Source organism: Lithobates pipiens, unplaced genomic scaffold (assembly GCF_037356315.1).
Source record: "Lithobates pipiens isolate NorthernLeopardFrog02 unplaced genomic scaffold, aLitPip1_a1.2 Scaffold_1, whole genome shotgun sequence".
NCBI classification, from domain to species: Eukaryota; Metazoa; Chordata; class Amphibia; order Anura; family Ranidae; genus Lithobates; species Lithobates pipiens.
This window is the reverse complement of record NW_027507685.1, coordinates 99,029,708-99,053,777: the sequence shown is the minus strand read 5'-3', so window position 1 is coordinate 99,053,777 and position 24,070 is coordinate 99,029,708. Positions and strand designations below refer to the sequence as shown.

The 24,070-nt window shown below is 49.4% G+C and overlaps 1 protein-coding gene across 4 annotated transcripts in view; it reads right to left on the bottom strand.

Moving 5' to 3' along the window:
* GTF3C3 (general transcription factor IIIC subunit 3) overlaps positions 1–22,665 on the bottom strand; it is an 83,389-nt gene extending 60,724 nt beyond the window's left edge. Inside the window, exons 1-6 of one of the 4 annotated variants that reach the window (XM_077467367.1) lie at positions 22,566–22,665; positions 17,744–17,887; positions 14,015–14,129; positions 12,296–12,477; positions 4,545–4,668; positions 1,644–1,835 (exon numbers count right to left, since the gene is read on the bottom strand). In XM_077467367.1, coding sequence (XP_077323493.1) covers positions 1,644–1,835; positions 4,545–4,668; positions 12,296–12,477; positions 14,015–14,129; positions 17,744–17,845 — 715 coding nt within the window. In that variant the 5' untranslated portion in view covers positions 17,846–17,887; positions 22,566–22,665. Of the gene's footprint in view, positions 1–1,643; positions 1,836–4,544; positions 4,669–12,295; positions 12,478–14,014; positions 14,130–17,743; positions 17,888–22,395; positions 22,522–22,551 lie in introns of those variants that run through there. The other 3 variants (XM_077467364.1, XM_077467365.1, XM_077467366.1) reach the window with 3 other exon arrangements.
* Positions 22,666–24,070: the final 1,405 nt, after the last annotated feature.

Genomic DNA, 24,070 nt, shown 5'->3' with positions numbered 1-24,070 from the left:
AACACACACACATACATTTTTTTTAAAGCAAATTAAGGCGAGAACTGCAATGTACTCTAATGCCGCGTACAGACGATTGGAATTTTGGTCGGAAAAAAGCTCTGATGCTCTGATGGTTTTCCTGACGGAATTCCGACAGGATTTTGCTCAAGCTTGTCGTGCATACACACGGTCACACCAAATTCCGACCGCTAAGAACGCAGTGACATACAACACATAGACGGGACTAAAAAAAGGAAGTTCAATACCCAGTAGCCAATAGCTTCTGTCTCGTAATTGAATCTGAGCATGCGTGAGTTTTTGCGCATCGGAATTGCATACACACGAACTGATTTTCGGATAAGAACTTTTTCCGACCGAAAAATTGAGAACAGGATCCCAATCTTTTGCTGGCCGAAATTCGTCCAGAAAAAGTCAGATGGAGCATCGCACACAATCGCATTTTCTGACCAAAAGCTCTCAATCTTTTGCTAGCCGAATTTCCCATTGTGTGTACGCGGCATTACTCTTGAAAATCAGTCTAAAGGGCTCCTACTGGAAGCATTATCTAGGAAGAATAAGTTGCCATTCCATCCATTTTCAAATGAGGGCTTACATATATTTCAACAGTTCTCCGATACGTTCTCTGTAAGCCTAGCTACAAGGTTGGACAGGGCACCCCCCCCCCCCCCCACACACACACACACACACACACACACACACACACACACACCCTCTACAGCTATCCAAAAACTTAGCTAGCAAAGAGATGGCTGCTTGTCTTGTCTCCAAGCATTGGCATACGAAATGCTAACATTCTGTCTCTGCATTCATCTTACTGCCGCTTGTCTTGGGCACCGACTATTAATGCAGCTGTTCCCTTGCTACCTATGTAGTTTGGATGGCAAGGGGGGTGGATTGTTGGGGTTGGGCGTGCAACTGCCACCTTACACGGCCATCTGAAAACATAGTTAACAAGGAGATGGCTGCTGGTCTCGGCTCCAAACACTTGCCTGAGATAAGCATCAGCATAAGGAATGCTGACAAGCCCCCCCTCTGCATTCCTCTTGCAGACACTTGTCTTGGGCACCAGCTATTAATGCAGCCATCCCCTTGCTACCGACGCTGTTGAATGGCCAGGGATGGTTGGGGCTGGACATGCCACCACAACCCTTCACAGCCATCCAAAAATACAGTTAGCAAGGAGATGGCTGCATTTGCTGGCATGCTCCCCCCCCCCCCCCCCCTTGCCTTGCCACCACTTGTTTTGGGCATGACTATTGATGTTGCCATCCCCTTACTAATGTTATTGGTTGGCCCACCCTCCACAGCCACTTGAAAACATAGTTAGCAAGGGAATGGCTGCTTGACCCCCCCCCCCCCCCATCCTCTTTCCGCCGCTTATGGGCACTGACTATTAATGTAGCCGCCCCCTTGCTACCTATGAATAGCCCAGGAGGGGGCATTAGTTGGGGTTGGACAAGCTGTCCAGCTTCATAACCAGCCTTACAAAGAACGTAGGAATGTAGGAACATGGGACAAAGTACTACATGAGCGTTGTACCCAGGAGGACAGAACACTGAAAAAATTAAGGTCTTCTTTAACTTAAAAACACATAAAATAACAATGACGAGGATGAATCAATGCCGCCATTATTATTCTACCTTTGGAGTAGCAAAAGATGGCTTGCTTGATGTTATCCTGTTCCAAGGACATCTCAGCCAGTCTCACCCACTCTTCCGTATCACTAGGGTTCAGATGGGCAGCGATCAGCTCAAACTGCAGAGACTTCTCCATGTCTCCCTGGTCCTCATAGATCATTGCCAGAGTAGAGAAAGGCTCATAGGCCAGAGGAGCTAAAATGAAAAGCAAAAAAGTTGACACGTAAGCCCAAAAACACATCAATAAAAATGTACTGGATCTTCAAGAGTGGACATTGTCTAGCCAGTTCCATGGTACATGTGCGAAGTGCACATAATTCAATGTATGCCTGGTAGGAACCTGCCCATAGAGATATGTCCTACGGTACAATGACAGATTTGTTTATAAAGGTGGATTTGTCCAACAAGAGTCATGTGACGTTCTCTCTTGCATTCCAGCACCGGGTCTCCTGTCCGGCGCGTGGCCACTTCCAAGTATCACCTGGAGCACCAGCCTTGTAGACATTCATGGGGCAGCTCTTCTAATTGGCGCTGGCTTTAAAATGTGAGGCGGTGTGTGCCTCAATGTTCAAGTAATGCAACATTATGCCTAAGCCGAGCCCCCTGCAGAAGTATCTTCTGTGTCTCCAGTGTCACCTTGTGACTGCAGAGCACCCTGAGCTTAGAGTGTCACCCCATTACCCCTGTGACTCTAGAGTACCCTGATCATCCAATATCACCCCATTACCCCTGCGACTTTAGAGCACCTTGAGAATCCAGTGTCACCTGTGACTCCAGAGAACTCCAAGCATCCAGTGTCACTCCATGACCCCTGTGACTCCAGAGCACCCTGATCCTCCATTGTCACCACATGACCCCTGTGACTCCAGAGCACCCGGAGCATCCAGTGTCGCCACATGACTCCTGTGACTCTAGAGCACCCTGAGCATTCAGTGTAGCCTGTAACTCCAGAGCACCCTGACCATCCAGTGTCACCACATTACCCCTGTGACTCCATAGAACCCTGAGCATTCATTGTCACCCCATTACTCCTGTGACTCTAGTGCTCCCTGAGCATCCAGTGTCATACCCACTACACCTGGGACTCCAGAGCACATAATGTTTCCCCATTACCGCTGTGACACCAGTGCACCCGGAGCATCCAATGTCACCCATGACCCCTGGCATTCCAGCACACCCTGAACATTTTGCGTCACTCTGCATCTTGTGACTTAGAGCATTCTGAGCATCTAGTGTTCCCCCATAACCCCTGTAACCCCTTAGCATTCCGTGTCACTTAGTGACCCATGTGACTCTAGTGTGACCCTGTGTCCCCTTATTGCACTCTGTGATATACTGTTATAGAGTAACCGTTGTGGTACAGAGAAGTAGTAACTATACGGTTGAGCAAAGTAGCAATGTATACACGTGTACAAAGATGAGCTCTTGTTGCTCCTTCTATCAGAACCTGTAAGGATGACGCACAGGTATGTGACGTGAGATGGACTGTAAATAGCCACCAGAAGGCACCATCCTGGGGTGTCACAGATGTTTATTTTCTGTATACAATATATTACCAAAAGTATTGGGATGCCTGCCTTTACACGCACAGTCCAGTCAAGTTCCTCCACCCAAAATTCGCTCATCCATGTCCTTATGGACTTTGCTTTGTGCACTGGTGCGCAGTCATGTTGGAACAGGAAGCGGCCATCCCCAAACTCTTCCCACAAAGTTGGGAGCATGAAATTGTCCAAATTGTGCAAAATGTCTTGGTATGCTGACGCCTTAAGAGTTCCCTTCACTGGAACTAAGGGGCCAAGCTCAACCCCTGAAAAACAACCCACACTATAATCCCCTCCTCCACCAAATGATTTGGACCAGTGCACAAAGCAAGGTCTATAAAAACATGGATGAGCGAGTTTAGGGTGGAGGAACTTGACTGCCCTGCACAGATTCTTGGCCGCAACCCGACAGAACACCTTTGGAATGAAATTGAGTACAGCCTGCAAGCCAGGCCTTCTTGTCCACCATCTTTCCCTTTCCTCACAAATGCGCTTCTGAAAGAATGGTCAAACATCCCCATAGACACACTCCTAAACCTTGAGGACAAGCTTCCCAGAAGAGTTGAAGCGGTTATAGCTGCAAAGGGTAGGCCAGGTCAATACTGAACCCTACGGACTAAGACTGGGATGCCATTAATGCTCATAGTTACATAGTTAGTAAGGTTGAATAAAGACATCAGTCCATCCAGTTCAACCTGAGTGAGTGTCTACAATTGTCCCTATCCCTTTACATTGCACACTCACATTGGTCCCTACCCTCAAGGAGCCACAATCCAAGATCCCCAGTTGTATACTAGGGCCAATTTTAGACAGAAGCCAATTAACCTACCTGCATGTCTTTGGAGTGTGGGAGGAAACCGGAGTACCCGGAGGAAACCCACGCAGGCACAGGGAGAACATGCAAACTCCAGGCAGGTAGCGTCATGGTTGGGATTTGAACCAGTGACCTTTTTTACTGCTAGGCGAGAGTGTTAACCACTACACCACTGTGCTGCTCATGCACGTGTAAAGGCAGGTGTTCCAATACTTTTGGTAAGTAATAATAGTCATAGTGTATATGAGTGTTGTGGTGGTCAGGAAAGCGCGTTGCTTGTGCAACGAGGAGGGATAGTAAAGAAAGAATCGTATTTGCAGACGTTGGATTGCGTTTTCAGAAGATCTTTACTGACAACATAATGCACTTTCTATAAAAACATTTCAACATTTGATCCTCGATGCAATCAGTACAACCTCAAAAACACGCCACAAAAAGTTCCTTAAGCTCTTTTACACAATTATGTGGTTTATCCGTCTTTCCTTCTTACAGCTACCGAAACAAAGATTTACATTGAAGCTGTCGGACCTAAATACCAAGAGTGCATACCTTGTCTAATGATTTCCATACACATCATAATGGCTTCCTCCCGCTCACCCCGAGCAAAGCGGATGTTGGCCTCTCCCATGAGGCCCCTGAGAGCTCTCGGCAGTTTGCTGCGTGGCCTTTTAGCCTAATGCAAAAGATGTAAAAAAGGTAAATGTCGTTAAAATGGGGCCAGTTTAGAGCTGAACTTTGACATTTTTGGAAAAAATATGCTTGCAGCGGGGCTCCCCTGCACTACAAGAAATACACTTAATTTATCCAACCAATGAGATATGCAATATGGGAGAACCACACAGACGACGTAGTCCAGGCACAATTTAATATTATCAGTAGCCATAAAACAGCCAATACATTTCATGGGTTCTAAGAGGCACATTCATCAAGGCCTTAGGGCTCGTGTCTGAAGGGCCTCAGGGCTCGTGTCTGAAGGGCCTCAGGGCTCGTGTCTGAAGGGCCTCAGGGCTCGTGTCTGAAGGGCCTCAGGGCTCGTGTCTGAAGGGCCTCAGGGCTCGTGTCTGAAGGGCCTCAGGGCTCGTGTCTGAAGGGCCTCAGGGCTCGTGTCTGAAGGGCCTCAGGGCTCGTGTCTGAAGGGCCTCAGGGCTCGTGTCTGAAGGGCCTCAGGGCTCGTGTCTGAAGGGCCTCAGGGCTCGTGTCTGAAGGGCCTCAGGGCTCGTGTCTGAAGGGCCTCAGGACTCGTGTCTGAAGGGCCTCAGGACTCGTGTCTGAAGGGCCTCAGGACTCGTGTCTGAAGGGCCTCAGGACTCGTGTCTGAAGGGCCTCAGGACTCGTGTCTGAAGGGCCTCAGGACTCGTGTCTGAAGGGCCTCGGGACTCGTGTCTGAAGGGCCTCGGGACTCGTGTCTGAAGGGCCTCGGGACTCGTGTCTGAAGGGCCTCAGGACTTGTGTTGATAGCACCAGTTTGAGATGCTTCTGAGATCCAGAATTCAAAGAGATGCATTTGACCTGCAAATGACCTCCTTCTGACCTGCTTTATACCTATAGATTTGTATGATGATTTATTACCCATCTGATGTGATTAAAAGCCCATTGATATGCATATCGCTGAGTAGTGCGGATTCGACCATCACCCACATTTGATCACCCAGTTTCACACTCTGACACCCACACCCTTCAGGACCCCCACACCCTTCTTGAATACCAAATAGCTACCATATTGACACACCCTCTCCTTACATAAGCTTCTACCATATATACCCTCCTCAATCAAGATTTACTACCTCCTCTGTTCGGTGGGACATACCCCATTGACTGAGAGAACTTATCTCTACCATCCCTAGTCCCTCTTCCCCAGAGTGGTAACCAGTATTAACGCTACAAATCCCCACTTACTCCACTATGATTTACCACTGAACTGTTCTGGCTACACCCTAGAACAGGTGTATACTCCACTCGGACTATCGAGCAGGTTCTCGTCAGTCGCCGGATCCTCCCCCGTGTTCTAACGTCTCAGTTTTTCAGCCCTTTTTACAGATACCCCTTAGCTTCCTTTCCTACACACCTCAAATATTTCTTCCCCATTCCTTTTCCTTCCCTCTTGCCTCTCTTTTCCTAACTTATCTTGACCTCCCTTACTCTACCAGCTACCGGCCCTTTATTTCCTACTCCTCTTCCTCCTCCTCTGACAACACTTTATCTGATCTCAGAAAATACCCCGACATACTAGAGTGATGGAAGTTAGACCAACCCATACAACTGTCATCTAAAAACAACAAGCCCTCATTCAAAATGATCTCCCTAAAACACGGTCTCAACATGCCAGAAGAACGCTCCCAATTACTTCTCTCAATGCACAAAAATAAAGCTGACATTATCTTCTTCTTCTTCTTCTTCTACCTGACCTCCCTACATGCAACTAACCACAATTCAAGATCTAAAGGGGTTTCTATCCTATTCGCCAGACATTGCCCATTTCAAGTTTAAGACAACTGTGTGGACAAGGAAGGCCACTGCTTCTTTATGAAGGGATCACTACACGGAAAATCTGTCAACATAGCAAATATCTATGCACCAACAAACAAAACAAGTCCCCTTCTTTAGATCAACAATGCAACTTTCACAACTTTCAGCCTTTCAGGAAGGCCTCCTAGTCGGAGACTTTAATGTTGCTCTTAACCCCCTACATGACACATTGACTGGAACCTCCACTATACCATACAAAGCACTACATGCAATTAAAACACAACTTCAGGACCCTGCGCTGCACGACTCCTGGCGTACGCTATGCCCCCAACGTAAAAGACTACACATTCTAGCCCCCCATAACTGCTTTTCTTGACTATCTATTTAGACTTGAATAGATAATTCATCTCGCAAAGAGATTTAATGATGCTTACCAGATCCACCATAGACCCCATGTATTTATCTGATCATCATCCTATTTCCATGTCCATAGAATTTTCAGATATCCCATCTCGACCCTCGATATGGCGCCTAGATACCACCCTACTCACGGACAGCACTATTGCACCTGAAGTAAACAGACTTCTCCTCCAAGAAATTCTCCGGACTTCACGTATCACCAATGCTGAGGTGGGAGGCACACAATTGTACCATATGAGGAGAATTAATTGCAATCTCCGCAAAACGCAGGTGAGACCGACAGTCACACATTAAAAAACAGACTACCCGTATTTATATGTTAGAACGGTCACATAAATCTACACAAGCAGCATCCTCCCTTCATGACCTCATCCAAGCCAGGGCAGAACTATTGAAGCAACTAGATAAAAAAAAACGAAACAAAATTATATATTATCCCAAAAAATATTCTATGAATACTAAAATAAATCCGGACAGATTCTGGCGAAAGCCCTCCAATCTAAAAAAGCGTCCATAAAAGTTCACTCTCTTACCGAATCCGCGGGAAGTAATATAGTATCTAATGACGAAGTAGCGAATCAATTTGTTCACAACTACACTTACCTTTATAATATAGACCCTGTAGACCCACAGACAGAAGACACTCCAGGAACACAAATAATTAAGGAAATCCTCAAAAAAATATAGCCCCAAAGCTTTATCCAATTTGGAAGCAAAAGACCTGGATCGCCCTCTCTCTTCTGGAGGAGGTGGATACAGCACTCAAACAGTTGAAAGCGAGAAAGAGCCCTGGCCCAGGCAGCTTGATGGCAGGCTATCATAAAACCTTTATAGATACGCTTAAGCCACATTTTCTGAGAGCATTTAACTCCCTTACATCTGACCCTCCTCCACCCCAAGACCTCCTGACGGCACACGGAACTGTGATCCCGAAACCAAACAAAGATCCCTCACTGGTTATCGACCAATCTCCCTACTAAATGTAGACCTTAAAATCTTTGCCAAAATCTTAGCCAACCGTCTTCTATCCTTTTTGCCTAAACTAATTTCGCTAGACCAGGTGGGCTTCATACTAGGCAGAGAGGCGAGAGACAACACCATAAAAGCCATTAATATACACAACTGGTTGACATCTACACACCATCGTGGGATTATTTTTGTCCCTGGAAGGCGGAGAAAGTATTTGATTAAGTGGCCTGGGACTTAATGTTGGAAGCCCTCAAATCGATTGACACACATGAACGTATGTTACAATTTATTTTGGCCCTTTACTCCTCCCCAACTGCCAAACTTGGAGTCAATGGCCTCCTACTGAATGCCTTTCCCGATTTCAAACCATACACGACAGGGCTGCCCTCTCTCCCCATTAACATTTGTCCTCACCCTGGAACCCCTACTTTCAACGCCTCAGGTCTAACCCTGATATCAAAGATGTATCTTTTTCCAAGAATGCCTATAAGCTAGACGCTTTCACAGATGACATCCTCTTATCAGAGCCACATATTACCCTACCCAACTTGCTCAAAGATTTCGCCAAGTTTAAAACCTTGATCAACCTACAAATAAACTTCTCTAAATCAGAAACACTAAAATATATCCCTACAGAAAAAGATACGCTAGCACAATATCAAGCAAATTTTCCATTCAGATGGAGTCGGGACTCGATCACCTATCTTGGAATCCAACTACCCTCTAAAATATTTGACCTGTATACCAAAAATTACCTCCCGACCCTACAAAACATTCAAAATGATTTGATGTCATGGTCTGTGGGTCTATTTTTTTGTGGTTTGGCAGGGCGTTGATAGTCAAAATGAACATTACCCAAGAATATTGTATGTACTGCAAGCAGTGCCCATAAGACTACCACAGGTTTTTTATGCCTCCTACCATAGAGATTGTATGGAATTTGTGTGTGGTAAATCACACCCTAGATTAAGTTTTGTGAGGCTTACTTTACCCAAGTTGAAAGGAGGCATAGGCTTTCCAGACATTGCTAAATACCACTGGGCCTGCCAGTTAGCAAAAATAATAGATTGGAACGTTCACTCTCATACCAAAGCACGGGTAAACATTGAACATGCGCTCCCCCAATACCATTACGTCAACTGCCATGGACCGCCTCTTCTTTTACAAACCAGCAATGGTAGAAGACAAAACCTCTCGTGTGACATACTCAGCGGCTGAAGCTTCTTGCGTGACTGCAACTACAGTTTTCCCTGACGGCTCAATCTGACCGTCCGTAACGCTCTCAGAGGAGGATAACATTCTTTTGGAAAGGGTTTTTTAGTTTGTTGTATAACCATTGACCCCTTAGAACCCTTACAGGAGTTCCTGGTCCCTTTGCCACTCATAGCTTTAAAGCACAAAGCAGAGGCACTACCAGCAAAAGAATGTACACTGCTAGGCTATAGTACAGCGCAATAGCTGCTATTAATCCTAGCCTCTTTACAGTACAATGTGTCAAAGGGAAATGCCTGTGTCACCAAACCTGATCCAGCCAACCTCTTTGCTCTGTCCCTCCACAGCCAGGCAGCAGCTATACACACAGTGCTTAAATCACTTCCTGCGCGTGTGGCCGGCGTCTGATGCCGTTAGCCACGCCCCGTGAGGAATACGGCCTCCCTTTCCTTTTTAAAGGAAAGTACTTTCCCATGCGAGCGGTGTCTGCAGACGTGGTGAGGGGTAAATCCTCCGCTGAGCAGCCACGGTCTGTCCCTTTTTTTTCATTTTTTTTTTTTAAGGCAACTGCTTTGGCATCCTGTCCCCCGAAGGGGAAAAAAAACAATATTGGGGGCACAGGAGGAGACCAGACCCACCCCCCTCCTTACTGGAGAGTCTGTTGCGGCTGGAGGAGAGGAGGATGAAGGCTTCTGTGCTGTTTCCAGCGTCAGGTCATGAGTGCTCAATACAGCCCTCAGTGGTGACACATAGGCATGACAACATTATACATAAAAGGAGAAATTCCTGAGAAAATCAGAGATAAAAGACCCAAACTTTACCCTTCACGGTGGGCTCCAAGACCTTTTAGGAAACCTTCAGGACCCGGGGAACCCACAATCCTGGACCTGCAACAGCACCTTATGGCCTCACTACCAAAAAGTACTGGATCCCAGGGCCCAGCTCTCTAAAGAGAAGCGTTCCCAAGCAAAACCTTGTTTCTTCGGACACGAGACCCGGGTACCACTGAGGACTCCCAGTAATGGGAGGGGTTATATGGGGGAAGTACACGCCTTAGGGGCGTGCCAGTGTCCAGCACCTGTCGGTTCCCATATAAACCCACATAGTAATTACTATGGCTCTGTGTCTCCTGACGTAAGAAAAGAAAGGGAAGTATTTGGGGGAAGGATTTGCACTCGGAAGGGGCCTTGGGAGGAGGATTTACGCTAGGAGTGGAGATTTGAGAGAGAGAGAGAGAGAGAGAGAGAGAGAGAGAATTTGTGCTAGGAGCAGGGATTTGTACTAGAATGGAAGGATTTGGGGGAGTATTTGTACTGGGAGTGGGATTAGGGGGGGAAGAATTATGCTATTTGTAATAAGAGGGGGGATGGGGGGGAGAGTTGTACTAGGAGTGGGGATTTGGGGGAGAGGATTCGTCCTGGGGGGTGGAGATTTACGCTAGGGGTGGGAGGATTTGGGGGGAGGGTTTACGCTAGCAGTGGGGATTTGGGGGGAGAAGATTTGTGCTGGGGGGGATTTGTATTAGAAGGGAAGGATTTGGGGGGAGGAGATTTGTACAAGGAGGGGGATTTAGTAGGAGGATTTACACTAGGAGTGAGGATTTGGGGGAGAAGGGGTTTTGTACTAGGAGGGGGATTTGGGGGGGGGTGAGATATTTATGCTAGGAAGTAGATTTGTACTAAGGGGGGACATGGAGGGAGGATTTATGAATTTGTTCTAGGAGGGACATTTGGGGGCGAGGATCTGTGCTTGGGGGGGTATTTGTAACAGGAGACTTGGGGGATAGATTTTTACTAGGAGTGGGGATTTTGGGGAAGAGGATTTTGTACAGGGGGGATTTACACTAGGAGTGGGTATTTGTGGTAGAGGATTTGTACAAGGAGGGGAAGATTTATGCTAGGAGGGGGGATTTGGGGGAGAGGATTTACACTGGGGGAGGGGGGGATTTATGCCAAGAGGGGGGATTTGGGGGAAAGGATTTGCACTGGAGGGGATGGAAAGATTTATGCTAGGAGGGGGGATTTAGGGGGAGATTTGTACAAGGAGGGATTTGTACAAGGAGGGGGATTTAGTAGGAGGATTTACACTAGGAGTGAGGATTTGGGGGAGGAGAGGTTTTGTACTTGGGGGGGGGGGGATTTGGGGGGGGGAATATTTATGCTAGGAAGTAGATTTGTACTAAGGGGGGACATGGAGGGAGGATTTACGCTAGCAGTGGGGATTTGAGAGAGAATTTGTACTAAAAGGGGCATTTGGGGGGAGGATCTGTGCTGGGGGGGGGGTATTTGTAATAGGAGGCTTGGGGGATATATTTTTACTAGGAGTGGGGATTTTGGGGATGAGGATTTTGTACAGGGAAGATTTGTACTAGAAGGGAAGGATTTGGGGGGAGGATTTGTACGAAGAGGGGGATTTACACTAGGAGTGGGGATTTGTGGTAGAAGATTTGTACAAGGAGGGGGGATTTGGGGGAAAGGATTTGCACTGGGGGGTGGGAGATTTATGCTAGGAGGGGGGGTTCGGGGGAAAGGATTTGCCCTTGGGGGAGGGGGAGATTTATGCTAGGAGGTGGGATTTGGGGGAAAGGATTTGCACTGGGGGGGGTTTAAGCTCATTTACTGCTTGTTATGAATAAGTAAATAAAGTATTGTCATTTCACAGTCTGGGCGCGCAGACCTCTACCCTCCGAGGCGCACGGACCTCCCCCTCCGAGGCGCACGGACCTCCCCCCTCCGAGGCGCACGGACCTCCCCCCTCCGAGGCACACGGACCTCCCCCCTCCGAGGCACACGGACCTCCCCCCTCCGAGGCACACGGACCTCCCCCCTCCGAGGCGCACGGACCTCCCCCCTCCGAGGCGCACGGACCTCCCCCCTCCGAGGCGCACGGACCTCCCCCCTCCGAGGCGCACAGACCTCCCCCCCTCCGAGGCGCACAGACCTCCCCCCTCCGAGGCGCACAGACCTCCCCCCCTCCGAGGCGCACAGACCTCCCCCCTCCGAGGCGCACAGACCTCCCCCCCTCCGAGGCGCACAGACCTCCCCCCTCCGAGGCGCACAGACCTCCCCCCTCCGAGGCGCACAGACCTCCCCCCTCCGAGGCGCACAGACCTCCCCCCTCCGAGGCGCACAGACCTCCCCCCTCCGAGGCGCACAGACCTCCCCCCTCCGAGGCGCACAGACCTCCCCCCTCCGAGGCGCACAGACCTCCCCCCTCCGAGGCGCACGGATTACCTTCATCATCTTCTTGTTTTCTCTGTCCAGTTGCATTTCCAGGGCAAAGACATCCCCAGCGGAGAGCTGCTCAGAATGATCGTCTCCTTCATCGTCCTCGTCCTCCTCTTCCCCGTCGTCTTCTCCCAGCATGGACGCAAACGCACGCTGAACGGACTTGCTGACGCCATCTGAGGTTTCTTCTGCAAAACGTAATAAATAAATAAAATAAAAAATGAAAAAAGCCCCACAAAAATATTATATTTATGTTTTATTTTTAAATTGTAAATAAATGAAAATTAAATTAATTTCATAAATTTTTTAAAAAAGTGAAAATGTTATTTTATATTTGAATAAACTGTTTATATCAAGACATGTAACCTTCCATAAAATGGAAGAAGGGTAAAAGGGGCAACTGAGTGGTAATGTTGTTTATGTAATAAAAAAAATATATATGTCATTAAAATTTAAATAAATTAATAAAATTAAAGTGAAAGCCTGGGCTAAACCTATATAATGCTAAACCTGCTTCCACCCCCCATTCTAAGCCCTATACTAATGTCTATGCTTACTTATTCTAAGGGCGCTATAGTCTGGTCACATGATCGGCTCCCAGCGCCTCCTTCAGGGGAGAGGAGAGATGGCAGACAGCAGCTGCAGAGCCTATGTGGTGAAATCACTGAGAGGCTTAATATGGAGCATCCATTGTCACTTGTCCTTACTCTACACCAGGGCTCTCCAATGTGTGCCCCATCATTAGTATCAGTGGGTGGAATAGTGCCCCATCATTAGTATCAGTGGGTGGAATAGTGCCCCATCATTGGTATCAGTGGGTGGAATAGTGCCCCATCATTAGTATCAGTGGGAGAAATAGTGCCCCATCATTGGTATCAGTGGGTGGAATAGTGCCCCATCATTAGTATCAGTGGGTGGAATAGTGCCCCATCATTGGTATCAGTGGGGGGGGAATAGTGGCATATTATTGATGTCAGTAACAAACATTGGTTATAATTATTACATAAATGTATTATAATCCATTATTTATTAAAGTGGTTGTAAACCCTTACAACCAACTTTGACCTACAGGTAAGCCTAGATTAAGACTTACCTGTAGGTCCAAGAAATATCTCCTAAACCTACACGGGTTAGGAGATATTTACCCGAAGACAGGCACCGCTGTCTACGGTGCATATGCCGCAGACAGCGGCACGCAGGCGCACTGGGCAGGCTGCAGATCGTGGCGATATGCCGCGAGTGTTGGCTCCCATGTGCATGAGTGACGCATCGCGACTCCGGCGAATCACAGCGCCGGAGCAGCAAGACCCTGAAGTCGCTCCGGGATCCATGGCAGCGGCGAAGAGGAAGACGGAGGACCGCTTCGGGGGCTTCGTTCTCAGGTAAATTATTCATAATGAGCTAGTATGCTATGCATACTAGCTCATTATGCCTTTGCCTTGCAGGATGTGTTTTAAAAAAAAAAAATGTTGCCTTTACTTCCTCTTTAAATTCATATGTAAGCAAATTGTTTATTATTTTAATAATTGTATTTGTATTGTATTCATTATTTAAAATTCTTTATCATTAATTAATGAACGTACTGTAAATTAATTATTAAATATATATGTAAGCACATTATTTATTGCTATTTAAGTCAATTATGAATTATTTTTTATTATTTATTATTCATATGTAAGCAAATGATTTATTGGCAGCTGTAAGTGAACATTAGATAAGACTCACCTGTATCCTCGGGGCCCGGTGTGTCCTCTGAGTGCAGGAGTTGGGACGTGGATGGCACGCTGGGATCCTCGGCGTCACATTCGGCTCGGTCTGTTTCCACCTCCTTCGACTCGCCCTGATCCCGGCACAATGACATTCGGTTTAGTAGATTGTATACATCATAAATGCCAATAGTGAGATATGAGGAGATCTGCTCATTTGGGCCATTCATGCTGAAGTCTTGTCATGTTACAACCAAAAACTTAAATGTATTTTATTGGGATTTTATGTGATGGACCAGTGATGGTGAACCTTGGCACCCCAGATGTTTTCGGAACTACATTTCCCATGATGCTCCACCACACTGCAGAGTGCCAGAGTGTCATGGGAAATGTAGTTTCAAAACATCTGGGCTGCCAAGGTTCACCATCACTGTGATAGACCAACACAAAGTGGCACATAATTGTGAAGTGGAAGGAAAATGATAAACAATTATCACAATTTTTTACAAATAAATATATGAAAAGTGTGGGGGGCATTTGTATGGCGCCCCCCCCCCCCCGGAGTCAATACTTTGTAGAACCTCCTTTCTCTGCAATTACAGCTGCAAGTCTTTTTGGGGATGTCTCTACCAGCTTTGTACATCTAGAGAGGGACATTTCTGCCCTTTCTTCTTTGCAAAATATCACAAGCTCTGTCAGATTGGATGGAGAGCGTCTGTGAATAGCAATTTTCAAGTCTTGACACATATTCTCAATGGGATTTAGGTCTGGACTGTGACTGGGCCATTCTAACACATGAATATGCTTTGATCTAAACCATTCCATTGTAGCTCTGGCTGTATGTTTCGGGTCGTTGTCCTGCTGGAAGGTGAACCTCCTCCCCAGTCTCAAGTCTTTTGCAAACTCTAACAGGTTTTCTTCTAAGATTGCCCTGTATTTGGCTCCATCCATCTTCCCACCAACTCTGACCAGCTTCCCTGTACCCGCTGAAGAAAAGCACCCCACCACATGATGATGTGTTCAGGGTGATGTGCAGTGTTAGTTTCCCCCCACACATAGCGTTTTGCTTTTAGGCCAAAAAGTTAAATTTTGGTCTCATCTGACCAGAGCACCTTCTTCCACATGTTTGCTGTGTCCTCCACATGGCTTCTCACAAACTGCAAACAGGACTTCTTATGACTTTCTTTCACCAATGGCTTTCTTCTTGTCACTCTTTCATAAAGGGCAGATTTGTGGAGAGCACGACTAATAGTTGTCCTGTGGACAGATTCTCCCACCTGAGCTGTGGATCTCTGCAGATCCTCCAGATTTACCATGGACCTCTTGGCTGCCTATCCGATGAATGCAGTTATGCCATACTCTTTCCATTTTCCGATGATGGATTGAACAGAGCTCTGTGAGATGTTCAAAGCTTGGGAGATTTTTTTTTTTATAACCCAACCCTGCTTTATATATTTCTCCACACCTTCATCCCTGACCTGTCTGGTGTGTTCCTTGGCCTTCATGATGCTGCTTGTTCACTACGGTTCTCTAACAAACCTCTGAGGGCTTCACAGAACAGCTGTATTTCTGAGATTAAATTACACACGGGTGGGTTCTATTTACTAATTAGGTGACTTCTGAAGGCAATTGGTTCCTCTAGATCAGCCTTTCTCAACCTTTTCAACACAGAGGAACCATTGAAATGGTTATTCGGTCTCAAGGAACCCCTGCTAAATATTAGAAATCTACCACTCATGATACATTAGTGTGATGGTCAGTGGGAAGAATGGTCCTTACACCAGATCAATGGTGTGAGTTGGAACTTATCCGAGAGGCAGAAATGGCCCAATGCTGAAGGAACCCCTGGCAACCTCTGGAGGAACCCTAGGGTTTCCACGGAACCCTGGTTGAGAATCACTGCTCTAGATTATAGTTAGGGGTATCAAAGTAAAGGGGGCTGAATACAAATATGTCCCCCCCCCCCCCCACACACTTTTCACATATTTATTTATATATAAAAAAAAAAAAAACATTAAAAACCATTATCATGCAGGTTGTGCTGGCTCGCCCCCCCTTAGCCAAGCGCCCCCCTCCAACAGGCCACAGAGTGGCATCGGTCCGCAGCCCAGGGGTTGAGGACCCCTGCTACAGGAGATGGTCAGAGACTGTGCAGATATTAGAGATGTGCGGGGAGACGTCCTGCCAGAGTTTGGGGAAGTATCACTCTGGGCTGCTGGAGAACATTGGGGGAGATTTACTAAAACTGGGGCACTCCGAATCTGGTACAGCTGCGCATAGTAACCAAAAGGCATAAAGTAGCACCTTCAGGGCCCCGGTGTAAGAAACCGTGAAGGTCCCCCCCACCTCCCGCCGGGGCCCTTCCCACTAATCCCAAGGACCTTTACTCCCGTCACAGGGCCCTTTATTATGGTCCTGTATTGGGGACCTTTTCACATGTTCTGCAGTGGGCCCCCTTCTTGCTATGTTGGGGCCGGCCCCACGGTGGCAGAATGCCAGGGTCGCAAGAGTCACCTTTATTACTCTGGCGGTTCCACCACTGGTGTCAGTCGTTTTTATTATTGTTTTACCTAGGCGCAGCAGGACCTAGGTCAGTCATAGTAAGTTTGTCGGGTGTAATTAATACTTTGTTGACCCTCATGGGCTTCTCTGCCCCCCACCCCCCCTTCTCTGTATCCCCTTCATCTATGACAGGTCCTCTTTACCCCCTCCCACTGACAGGTGTATGGCTCAGGAAGGCAGGGCCAGCTCAGTGAGGGGGGCAGGGTTACCAATCTCTAATCCCTTCTCCAATGACAGGTCCTCTTGACTCCTCCCACTAATTGGTATATGGCTCAGGGCCAGGAGAGAGGGCGAGTTCAGTAACAAGGGGTTGGGGTTACCAGTTTCTTAATCCCCCTCCCATGATAGGTCCTCTTGAACCCTCCCACCGATTGGTACATGGCTCAGGGACAGGAGAGAGGTGGGTTCAGTAACAAGGGGGCGGGGGTTACCAGTCTCTTAATCCCCTCCCCATGATAGGTCTTCTTTCCCCCCCTCCCACTAATGGGTATATGGCTCAGGGATAGGAGAGAGGGTGGGTTCAGTAACAAGGGGGCGGGGTTACCAGTCACTTAATCCCCTTTCCCCATGATAGGTCCTCTTTATCCCTCCCAATGACTGGTATAAGGCTCAGGGATAGGAGAGAGGGTGGGTTCAGTAACAAGGGGGCGGGGTTATAATTAGCAAACCAGTCTGGCTCATTCCTGCCCCCTCCATGCTGCCACTGTCCAGGAGGGACAGGGGGGCTGCTGTCTGCTCCTCCTCCTCCTGCACTACCACGTCATCATATCCCACTCTCCGCCTCCCGCCCCACCCCCTCCAATGATCCCTCAAACCGTGCTGGGTACTATGGGTTTTGGCACAGGGGAGCCGCATGGGCCCCCTGGAGCATGGGGCCGGGTCTCAACTAAGACCCCCCTGAGACCCCTATAGCTACGCCCCCGATAGTAACCAATTAGCTTCTAACTTCAGCTTGTTCAATTAAGCATTGATAATAAAAACTGGAAGCTGACTGGCTACCATGCGCAGCTGCACCAGATTTTGCACTTTCCAGTTTTAGTACAACACCCCCCCCCCCCCCCCCCCCCAAATCAATGTTCTCACTGGTTTATTTCTGCAGCTCAAGAACCAAACCATACATGTGGCCCCCGGGGGCTGCAGGTCGAACGCCAGGAGCACAGTAGTGGGCCGGCTGTTCTTACTGTACCTTCCTCTCATTGGCTTGTCGTTCCTCTCTGCGTTTCTCGAATTCCTCGAATGAGATCTTCCCCTCCAGGTAGTCGATGAGCTCCGGGCTGAACCCAGACATTGTCAGAGGGGAGAAGGGAACTTCCGCCGGACATCAGAATCTCTAAAAGAAAATAGCGATCTGAAATCTAACCGCACACAACCCAATCGTTATATATGTCTGGATCTGCACACAACCCGATCGTTATATATCAGGATCCGCACACAACACGATCGTTATATATATCAGGATCCGCACACAACACGATCGTTATATATATATATATATATATATATATATATCCGCACACAACCCGATCGTTATATATGTCAGGATCTGCACACAACCCGATCGTTATATATCAGGATCCGCACACAACACGATCGTTATATATGTCAGGATCCGTACACAACCCGATCGTTATATATATCAGGATCCGTACACAACCCGATCGTTATATATGTCAGGATCCGCACACAACCCGATCGTTATACGTCAGGATCCGTACACAACCCGATCGTTATACGTCAGGATGCACACAGAACCAGAGCACAGGATTTTATCATCAGTAACTGGTTTGAAATACATCTAAAGTCATTGTTTTTCTTGGGGGTCCACGTATAAAACATTTGTTGGATGAAGGTCACAAGCGTTCGCCTAACCTTCACAAATTCTAACTGTATTTTGCCTCTTATTTCATTTCCTATGATCGCCAGCTCCATCTAGTGGCCATAAGGTACATATATTCATGTAGCACCTCAGGGCAATACCACATTATAGCCACTAGATGGAGCTAGATGAATCATAATACTGTATAATACAATTAGAATTAGAGAGCTAAGCGAATGCTTATGACCTTCATCCAATAAATGTTTTATACATAAACCCCCATAGTGTTTGATAGAATGGAAAAGGTTTAAAATAACTTTATATATAATAGAATAAAATATTTACATAAATGTAAAGATATACTGTATCTTTTCATGTGACAACACTGAAGAAATGACACTTGTCTACAATGTAAAGTAGTGAGTGTACAGCTTGTATAACAGTGTAAATTTGCCGTCCCCTCAAAATAACTCAACACACAGCCATTAATGTCTAAACCGCTGAGAATGTCCAAATTGGGCTCAGCTCATCCTGACACCCCCCCCCTTCTCAGCAGTGACCCAGCAGCCCAGCTCCCCCTCCCAGCAGTGACACAGCCTTTTTCAGGTGCCCGATCCAACCCCAACCCCCAAGTACTTGGCGGCTGGACACTGTACCAGTCGGGGGGCCCCAAACCCAGATTTCCAGCAATCCTGGTCCCTGAATGCCTTCCGCCCCAATCCTGAGTGCCGCTCCATCCAGCTGTCGCGTATCTGAGTCCAGCATGGATTCTGCTGGCCGTGAGTCCGAGGTGCTGCACCTGTGCCTCTGATTTGCAATAAATTCCTGGAATATGACAGGTCTGTTTGGCTAAAATGGGCCCAGTAAAACCCCCACTCAGCAGATCCCCAGATCATTGAGGTATAGTCTTCACATATGTAAGTATAGGACTCAGTAGTAACCCCCATCTCTGCTGATCCCCGCTCAGTAGTAACCACATCTCTGCTGATCCCCCGCTCAGTAGTAACCCCCATCTCTGCCAATCCCCCGCTCAGTGGTAACCCCCAGCTCTGCTGATCCCCCGCTCAGTGGTAACCCCCAGGTCTGCTGATCCCCTGCTCAGTGGTAATTGCCAGCTCTGCTGATCCCCGCTCAGTAGTAACCCCCAGCTTTGCTGATCCCCTGCTCAGTGGTAACCCCCAGCTCTGCTGATCCCCTGCTCAGTGGTAACCCCCAGCTCTGCTGATCCCCTGCTCAGTGGTAACCCCCAGCTCTGCTGATCCCCTGCTCAGTGGTAATCCCCAGCTCTGCTGATCCCCTGCTCGGTGGTAATCCCCAGCTCTGCTGATCCCCTGCTCAGTGGTAATCCCCAGCTCTGCTGATCCCAGCTCTGCTGATCCCCACTCAGTAGTAACCCTGAGCTCTGCTGATCCCCCGCTCAGTAGTAACCCCCATCTCTGCCGATCCCCCACTCAGTAGTAACCTCCAGCTCTGCTGATCCCCTGCTAAGTGGTAACCCCCGGCTCTGCTGATCCTCCACTCAGTAGTAATCCCAATCTCTGCTGATCCCATTCTCAGTAGTAACCCCCCAGCTCTGCTGATTCCATGCTCAGCAGTAACCCCCAACTATACTGATCCCATGCTCAGTAGTAACCTCCTAGCTCTTTTCATCCCCCGCTCAGCAGTAACTGCCAGCTCTGCTGATCCTCCACTCAGTAGTAATCCCCAGCTCTTCACATCCCCCCACTCAGTTGCAACCCCCAGCTCTGCTTATCCCATGCTCAGTACTAACCCCCTAGCTCTTCACATCCCCCTGCTCAGTAGTAATCTCCAGCTCTACTGATCCCCCCCCCCCCCCCACTCAGCAGTAGCTCTACCAGCTCTGCCGGTCCCCCACTCGGTAGTAACCCCCAGCTCTTCACATTCCCCGGCTCAGTAGTAACCCCAGCTCTGCTGATCCCATGCTCAGTAGTAACCCCCATCTCTGCTGATCCCATGCTCAGTAGTAACCCCATCTCTGCTGATCCCATGCTCAGTAGTAACCCCCATCTCTGCTGATCCCATGCTCAGTAGTAACCCCCATCTCTGCTGATCCCATGCTCAGTAGTAACCCCATCTCTGCTGATCCCATGCTCAGTAGTAACCCCATCTCTGCTGATCCCATGCTCAGTAGTAACCCCATCTCTGCTGATCCCATGCTCAGTAGTAACCCCATCTCTGCTGATCCCATGCTCAGTAGTAACCCCCATCTCTGCTGATCCCATGCTCAGTAGTAACCCCATCTCTGCTGATCCCCCGCTCAGTAGTAACCCCATCTCTGCCAATCCCCCGCTCAGTAGTAACCCTCAGCTTTGCTGATCCCCTACTCAGTGGTAACCCCCAGCTCTGCTGATCCCCTGCTCAGTGGTAACCCCCAGCTCTGCTGATCCCCTGCTCAGTGGTAACCCCCAGCTCTGCTGATCCCCTGCTCAGTGGTAATCCCCAGCTCTGCTGATCCCCTGCTCAGTAGTAACCCCCACCTCTGCTGATCCCCGCTCAGTAGTAATCCCGAGCTCTGCTGATCCCATGCTCAGTAGTAACCACATCTCTGCTGATCCCATGCTCAGTAGTAACCCCATCTCTGCTGATCCCCCGCTCAGTAGTAACCCCCATCTCTGCCAATCCCCTGCTCAGTAGTAACCCCCAGCTCTGCTGATCCCCTGCTCAGTAGTAACCCCCAGCTCTGCTGATCCCATGCTCAGTAGTAACCTCCTAGCTCTTCTCATTCCCCCGCTCAGCAGTAACTGGCAGCTCTGCTGATCCCCCACTCAGTAGTAATCCCCAGCTCTTCACATCCCCCCACTCAGTTGCAACCCCCAGCTCTGCTGATCCCATGCTCAGTACTAAGCTCCTAGCTCTTCACACCCCCCCGCTCAGAAGTAACCTCCAGCTCTACTGATCCCCCCCGCTCAGCAGTAGTAACCCCCAGCTCTGATGATCCCATGCTCAGTAATAACCCCCAGCTCTTCACATTTCCCCGCTCAGTAGTAACCCCCGGCTCTGCTGATCCCATGCTCAGCAGTAACCGCCATCTCTGCTCTGATCCCATGCTCAGTAGTAACCCCCATCTCTGCTGATCCCATGCTCAGTAGTAACCCCCATCTCTGCTGATCCCCCGCTCAGTAGTAACCCCCATCTCTGCCGATCCCATGCTCAGTAGTAACCCCCATCTCTGCCGATCCCATGCTCAGTAGTAACCCCCATCTCTGCCCATCCCATGCTCAGCAGTAACCCCCATCTCTGCCCATCCCATGCTCAGCAGTAACCCCCAGCTATGCTGATCCCATGCTCAGTAGTAACCCCCTAGCTCTTCACATCCCCCCACTCGGTAGTAACCCCCAGCTCTTCACACCCCCCCACTCAGTAGTAACCCCCAGCTCTGTTGATCCCATGCTCAGTAGTAACCCCCTAGATCTTCACATCCCCCCCACTCAGTAGTAACCCCCATCTCTGCTGATCCCCCACTCAGTAGTAACCCCCCATCTCTGCTGATCCCCCGCTCAGTAGTAACCCCCCAGTTCTGCTGATCCCCCGCTCAGTAGTAACCCCCCAGTTCTGCTGATCCCCCGCTCAGTAGTAACCCCCCAGTTCTGCTGATCCCCTGCTCAGTAGTAACCGCCCAGCTCTGCTGATTCCATGCTCAGTGGTTACCCCCAGCTCTGCTGATCCCCCACTTTACAGTCACTTCTTGTCTATATGCACCCCCCCCCCCCCCCAGTGATCGCTGCAGAGCATTTCTAAGGGGTGGGGCGTGGGGGTGTCTATGCTTGTGTGAAAACACAGAACCATTTGGAGGAAGGGGCGGAGCGTTGTCAACCTATAACAGGAAGTGACCTTCATGGCAGGATCAGCACAACTTATTATGACATCTGCAAATTGCAAACCGATAATAGGAGAAATGATGAAGTCCCTCTGTTAGGGAATCATAGAGACTATAATCATTGGGGGGAATTTCTATAAGACTGGAGGGGTGGTGCCTGGCAGCCAATCCGTGTCCACCTTACATGTTCAATGAGAGCAGCTGAAGACAGAATCTGATTGGTTGCCGTGTACACAGCCCAGGACACGCCCCCTCGTACAGTAGAAGGCGATGAGGATGCAAATAACAGTATATAGAACCGGAGATCACATGACCCGACCCCCGTACAACGTATACACACCGCACTCCGCTCACCCCATCCGCACCACTGAAGACGCCGAACCCGGGCACTGGGAGGAGACGGAGGTGACGTCATGTGACAGGGGGCGGTGCCGAGACTCGGAACGGAGACCACGTGTGTGATGTGCGGAGGGGGCGGAGTCTGGAGGATGTTATGGGGGTGCGGTGGTGGCATGGTCTTGGATGGGGGTGCGGCTGTGACATGGTCTTGGATGGGGGTGTGGTCTGGGATGGGGGTGCGATGGTGGCATGGTCTGGGATCGGGGTGCGATGGTGGCATGGTCTTGGATGGGGGTGCGGCTGTGACATGGTCTTGGATGGGGGTGCGGTGGTGACATGGTCTTGGATGGGGGTGTGGTCTGGGATGGGGGTGCGGCTGTGACATGGTCTTGGATGGGGGTGTGGTGGTGGCATGGTCTTGGATGGGGGTACGATGGTGGCATGGTCTGGGATCGGGGTGCGATGGTGGCATGGTCTGGGATCGGGGTGCGATGGTGGCATGGTCTTGGATGGGGGTGCGGCTGTGACATGGTCTTGGATGGGGGTGCGGTGGTGACATGGTCTTGGATGGGGGTGTGGTCTGGGACGGGGGTGCAATGGTGGCATGGTCTGGGATGGGGGTGCGGTGGTGGCATGGTCTGGGATGGGGGTGCGGTGGTGGTATGGTATGGTCTGGGATGGGGGTGCGGTGGTGGCATGGTCTGGGATGGGGGTGCGGTGGTGGTATGGTATGGTCTGGGATGGGGGTGCGGTGGTGGCATGGTCATGGATGAGGTTGCGGTGGTGACATGGTCTTGGATGGGGTTGCGGTGGTGACATGGTCTTGGATGGGGTTGCGGTGGTGACATGGTCTTGGATGGGGTTGCGGTGGTGACATGGTCTTGGATGGGGTTGCGGTGGTGACATGGTCTTGGATGGGGGTGCGGTGGTGACATGGTCTTGGATGGGGGTGTGGTCTGGGATGGGGGTGCGATGGTGGCATGGTCTGGGATGGGGGTGCGGTGGTGGCGGCATGGTCTTGGATGGGGGTGCGGTGGTGGCGGCATGGTCTTGGATGGTGGTGTGGTCTGGGCTTGGGGGTGTGCGGTGGCAGTGTGGTCTGAGCTAGGGTGTTCGATAGTAGCGTGTTCTGGGATGGGATGCTGTGCTAATGAGGTCTGGGATGGGGTTCGGTGGCGGCATCATCTCGGATGGGTACAGTGGTGGTGATGTGAGTGCATTGGTGGGGAGGTGTCTCATGGGTGCTGTGAGGGATGTGGTGTATTAGGGTGCAGTCTGAGATGGAGTTCCGTGGCGGTGAAGTCTGTGATGGGGTGCAGTGCTGCTCTGTAATGGTGTGAGATCTGTGTGATGAGGTGCAGTGGTGACCCTGTGGTATGGGATGGGGAGAGGTGGTGGTGGTGGTAGTGGTGAGGTCTGGGACGGGGTAAGGTGGTGGGGGTGAGGTGGTGCTGGTGAGGTCTGGGACGTGGTGAGGTGGTGTTGAGGTCTAGGACGGGATGAGGTGGTGGTGGTGTTGA